The 6,162-nt window shown below is 35.9% G+C and overlaps 1 protein-coding gene across 1 annotated transcript; it reads left to right on the top strand.

The window, feature by feature from the left end:
* Positions 1–562: 562 nt before the first annotated feature.
* On the top strand, positions 563–4,892 carry LOC136805004 (major facilitator superfamily domain-containing protein 6-like). The gene is made up of 2 exons (XM_067061535.1): positions 563–828; positions 3,323–4,892. Exons 1-2 carry the CDS (start codon positions 563–565, stop codon positions 4,890–4,892), a joined length of 1,836 nt encoding a protein of 611 aa, XP_066917636.1.
* Positions 4,893–6,162: the final 1,270 nt, after the last annotated feature.

Raw genomic sequence — 6,162 nt, forward strand, 5'->3', positions numbered from 1 at the left:
CATGTTCTTATTTTCGGTATTTTTTGAGTATTTTGTCCATTTTCTTTAAGAATATGGTTTAGAGCCTGCGAGGCCTTAAAAGTGTTTTTAATATTTTGGCCATCAGAGCCTTATTTTCTTATGTAGTTTGTTTTTATGAAAAAACGTGTATAAAACAGGTTTGACCGACCATCAGACATACAAAGGAACAGAAGGACTCAATCAAATTTCTGCTTTTGATGTTGAGAGTCGTCAGTTTAAGCATACAGATTTTACACATTATGTAATTTGAAAGACCTCTTAGACATAATTTGTCATATTTTATATATCTTTTGTTGGTAGTTTCATCTAAGCTGCAATTCAAGGAAGCTTAACCGATTAACGATTGATTGACCGCTAAAAACAAGATTTTTCAGAGAATACTGAAATTAAAAGTACGATTATTTTCAAAGTTCCTAAATAGTAAAATATTTTATTGGGCTTGTTGTAAACTGATTTGACGTGCACAAAGTTTCCAGAAAAGATTGTTTTTGTTTACAATTCCTGATGTAACATTTTTTGAAAAGTGTATAATTTTGGAGAGATGGCATCTGGATTGCAATCCAAAGAAAATCAAGAAGGAGACAAATTGAAAGTAGAACAAGAAAATCGAAACAAAGGAAAAGAAACTGAGGAAAAACATAAAACATCCAAACACAAATGGTACCATGTTAATCCAAATGCAATCTCATCTAAATGTGCTTATTTCTTTGAATGTGCCATGCGGAGTGGATTGCAACCAAATCTGGTGATGTTTTTCACCAGTATTGGTTTAAATAAAGCTGAAGCTGGATTCATTGTAGGTCTAAGGTATTTGCAGATCTTTTTTTTTTTGCAAACAACTAGCAATGTGCCATGTTGACAAGCCCGACCTAACAACAGGCCAGGGGCCTTTTAACTCTCGAGGAAATCAATGAGGTGAATTTTGCGAGTCTGTAGTTTTTTCCGTGTTTAAGTCTAAACAGAGCTTTACGCCGAAAATACATTCGAATTTTCAAATGTAAGCAGCGCTTTGAAAATCGAATGTTTTTTAGTGTTCACACGAGCGCGCAAATGTTTTCGAATGTTTTGAAACAATTTATTTTAGTAAGTACGTTCAATCTGGACAGTCTGGAAAATGTTATTTGTCACTCGATCTTTCGAAATCATTGAAATCTTTTTTTCTGAGAGGGGAAGGACTCTGATATTTTCTTTTTCTAATTGTTGCATACCGGTATTCTTTTCATTTAACAGAGTCAAAATGTATTTTCTTTCAAAGAATTATGATCTATAATCAGGAAACACTTCTTAGTAATTTTAACTGTATTTTGGATGCACAAGTTTATTGGAAGGGCATTTAATATTTTTGCCCAGAGTTATAGCTTCAGTTTTCATTTTTATTCACTTCTTTGTTGTTTACAATTCTTTATTTTATTCTCCAAAAAGCTTTAGATTTTTTTTGGTGTTGTCAATGATGATGATGTTAGTGCAATTTAAGAACGAAGAAGATGGGAAGAAGAAAAAACCGAGCTTTCTTCAGTTTTGAGATGTTTTTGAATTTGAAATGCGTGCTGGAGCTCAACTACAATAAAACAAAGGTTAGTTAACTTTTATTAATTGTGGATTCTTGATATTATAAGTCGCAGATGACAAGAGCAAGAGAATTCTCTCACTGTCAACTGAAGCAGGAGTTGTGGTACCACCTCAAAATTGGTCGAAACTCATGGAGAATCCAGCCTGACTCAGCTCATTATTATTTGCTGGCAAATGCTAAACCCCCTTCACTCTCCTCACTTTAGATATTTAATTTCCCTACATAAGAGCTAAGGCTCTTTCATTTTCTAAGATCCCTGTTCTGGCAGAATGTAGATTAAAATGCTATGTTATGCTATTATGGTCTTTAAAGAGAATGGAAGTAAAAGATGGGTACTTTATGCTAACCATCCCTGTCTCACTGAAAGTTTTATCTCTATAAGGTTATGGATTGATGACACAAATCTTGATTTATATTAGATTTATTTATATTCTTTCTTTTTCTTCAGGATGTAGAAAAAATGGATTTCAGATGGTTTTGGAGTCATTTTTTTCTGGATTTTTTATGTCTGAGCTACAGAAAGTTTAAAATATATTGTGCATTCTGGTGCATTGTGTATCAAAAAGACACCTTGTCTCGTTCTTCTAAATCTGATGTCTAGTCCTTCTAGTTTAGATACATCCCCGTCCTATGAATGAGCTATAAAATATTTCACAAGAAGAATAAAATTCATTTCTTTCCTTTCAATTTTTGCAAGTTTCTTGATTTTTGAAGTTCATTTTGAGACATTTCGCCTCTTTTTCTTCCCCGCCTCCTTCTTAAAGAAAATTCAATTTTTTCTACGCCAATCAGATCTCACGTCTTTTTCCCGATCAGCCAATCACAATGGCTTGTAGAGGGCATTGCGTAATTTTTTGTCTGGTCTGTAATTTTGATGTTTTCTCAAATCCAATGAATTTTCTTTAGCAGAGTAATGGGGCCCACTAAACCTGCAAATGCAGCGATTGTATTGGCTATCAAAAAGCCATTTTAGATTTTCTTGAAAGCCAGATAAATTGCGGACCGAACCGTGGGTCGGGGCTATTTTTTCATGGTCCCTATCTCGAATAAACAGAGATCAAAGTCTGGACTTCGAAAATTCCTTCGACAAAATAACTTCCTGAAGAAAATATTTAAGCCATAAAATTAGCCCCGACCCTAGATCAGGTGCCCCTATGTGCAGGCCACCCTAAACAGTTGTTTTTGACCCTTAACTCTCGGCCGAGTCGTTGCTTTTTTTGATAAACAGCAATTTTGGGACCTTACTTCAGTAGTCGTTTACTCGCGGTTTTTGACAGTTTTAACAAAAGAGTTTGCCCTAAACTTCAGTTAAAAGGTTATATTTTCACAATAAATCAATTACACAATATTCTGAACTTGTTTATACGTTTAAATTTGAGCTCAATACTCTTCATTATGAAAATCGCAAAATTTGATAAATTTTACAGACCAGAAAATTCACCTCATTGACACACTCGAGCTGTCTCGGGATTTTCGCAAGACAAGGCTTTCCCAGAAAAGGACATTGCAACCTCTGTAAAACCAATGTCCTTTGAAAAATTTTGGTGACTATATTTTCATTGTGTTAGGGTAATATATTCTCGTTAAAAATATTACGATATGGTAATTTAGATGTCTACATCACTTGCATAGAGAATTTTTATCGAAAAGCTTTTGCTCATTTTTAAAAATAAACTTTCCAAATGGCAGAATTTCAAAGATAATCTAAATATTATCATTTACTTATCACAGGATGATTGGGATGATTTTAGGAGGACCATTTTGGGGATTGATCGCTGATAAATGGCATTGTCACCGTATTGTGATTCTCTTGATGTGCATCACATCTCTATTGACCATCTCCACTCAACCTTTTGTTGGACTACATTTTGGAAACCCTGAAACCAACAAATGTCCTTACGTTAAAGACACTACTTCAAGTAGTATCAACTTGTCCTCGCAGGTGATAAATGCGTCAAATTACAGTATACTTACAACTGGAAACTACCTCCAAAACAATGCTCTCAGCGTATCAAATAGATCTAATGTCACGAAATCTCTTAAAACTTCACTGTATAAAAATCTTACAATAAACTCCCTGGACCAAAACATTACTTTCTATTCATCAAACAATGCTCGATCACGAGTTATATCTCAAAAACGAAACCCAATGAACAGAACTTCCAACTTAAATATACCAAGGAAGGTATCAGAATCAAACCAAAACACAACCCAAAAAGATACCTACGCAAGTACTTTTGGGACTCTTTATTTCGCTATGTTTTCAATCAACTTTATCTTATCATTTGCTGAAGGGAGTGCAGTGGGCTTTGTAGACTCTGGAACAATGCGGCGTAGCCAGTTAGCCACAACACGCCCAGTAGCTTACGGCCGACAACGAATGTTTTCCAGCTTCGGTGGAGCATTTGGAATCCTGATCACCAACCTGGCAATCGATTATTTCCCAGCATCGAACATAACTTGCTATACTGGTATCTTTGTAGTCTATGGTCTGTTCACTGTATGTTATTGTATCTCTACTATATCTCTATTCCAAGGACTGTCTTTTTACAGCAAGCCTACAGACCTTGATACTGATTGTGAAGATCAACGTGAGCAGACAACAGACCAGAAAAGGCTGTTAGGAAGCCAAAAATACGAAAAGAATGATATCAGCTTGAACAAATCTAGAAATAACTTGCGTAAAACCTTGATCAGAACTCTGTCCCGACCGGAAACGATATTTTTCTACTTGACTACATTCGTGAGTGGACTTGAATATTCGCAATCAATGAATTTCTTATACCCATACCTCCGAGAAATGAACGCACCATCCATTCTCCTAACCCTTTCAGTTGTGTTTTCAAACTTCGCATCTATCATTGGGTTCGCATTTTGTCAAGATATGGTTAAATTCCTTGGTGGCACGTGGAGAGCATTTGCTTTCTCATTTCTTATATACCTCGTCAGGTATTTTGGAGTCAGTTACATTCAAAATCCTTGGTTGGTGTTGATTTTTCAACCTATGCATGCCTTGTCTGCTGTGATGTTTGTTGCAGGTGGATTGATACATTTGCGGCAGACATGCCCCATTCCCGTAATGACCACTTTGATTTCTTTGTTCAACACAACTCATTATGGATTAGGAACAATTATAGGTTCAAGTATCAGTGGAATCATTTATGAGAAATACGGTGGCCGAACATTATTTAAAAGTACATCAATGTTAGCTTTAGTTTGGTTATTGGTGTTGATTGTTTATATCGCGTTGGTGGTGAGAAAAAGAGAACGAAAAGAGAAGAAGGGGAAATGGAAAAACTAACGGTTTATTGTTGATAGAACCTGTTCAAGATTGTAACATTTAAACCAACGAGAGACATATATTATCTTAAAAGAGAAGACCATGGAAATGACGCTGCTTTTCTTGCCTTTGAACAGAACATCTGCAAAACACCACATTGTCTGAAGAGATTGCATTAGATGTCTCCCGAATAGACGCCCCCCCCCCCCCCCGCTTATTGTTAGGAGAAAAAAAATCCACCCCCTCGCTCTTATTAAGACCCCCCCCCCCGCTAATTAAATTCGAATAATTCAATATTTTATTACAGTGTAGATAGACCTTAAACTTGTTAAAATTTTCCTTTTTGTCAGTATTGGTCCTTATTTTACGTGTTTATTTGCTAAAGTTTCTTTTTTGTTGTTAAAATTGATATCAGTTTAAAAAAATTCTGTCTTTAAATTACCCCCCCCCCCTCTTATTTCATCCCCCCCCCCCGCTTATTATAATTTAGAAAATTTTCCTACCCCCTGCTTATTCAGACCCCCCCCCCCTCGTCTATTCGGGAGACAAGAATATGATGTATATAAGTTTTTTTTTTCTTGATATTCATGATGTGCATCATTGCAATGTCTTCTGACATTACATCACGGACCCGACAGCTGATTGGTTGTAAGTGACGTAAAGTCAATCAAAACGTCACTTTCAACCAATCAGCTGTTGGGTCCGTGGAAGACATTGCAATGGTGCATATTATGAATTTCACTCAGCTTATTTCGAATATTCTTTCGAGCACTTTGTGATTCTATTTATCTCATTGTTCTTTGAATTTTCAAAACACCAGATAAATGATTTTCTGAAATGATAAACATTTAGGATATATACCCTAAGCTTTTTTCCTAAAACAGTTAGTCACACTAGCGTCCCGCCAAAATGCGTATCAAAGATTAATGCTGCGAAAGCGCTATATTGTTTACTTGACTCTCAAGCAAAAAAATGCGGCGCAAAACTTCTAAAGGGATTCATGAAAAAATAACCCGGCGCTTTTTAATGAAATTAACATTTTCAAAAACTTTGAGAAATTGCCTTAAATTTGAGCCATAGATGAAAAAATTTGAGCCAAGCCAACCTCGAAAACTAATTTGAAGATCAACTTCCCAAGAAAAAGATCTACGGGGGGGCGGAACCCACCTAGATCCGCGCACCACCGGATAGGCGGTTTCCCGGAAATTTTGCCGGACCTCAAATAATGACCCATTTACATATGCGGGATTATTTTTACTTTAGCGTATAAACCAGGCCTTAAAAATCGAAG

This window comes from Clytia hemisphaerica, unplaced genomic scaffold, assembly GCF_902728285.1.
Source record: "Clytia hemisphaerica strain Z4C2 unplaced genomic scaffold, Clytia hemisphaerica genome assembly, whole genome shotgun sequence".
Classification (NCBI taxonomy): domain Eukaryota; kingdom Metazoa; phylum Cnidaria; class Hydrozoa; order Leptothecata; family Clytiidae; genus Clytia; species Clytia hemisphaerica.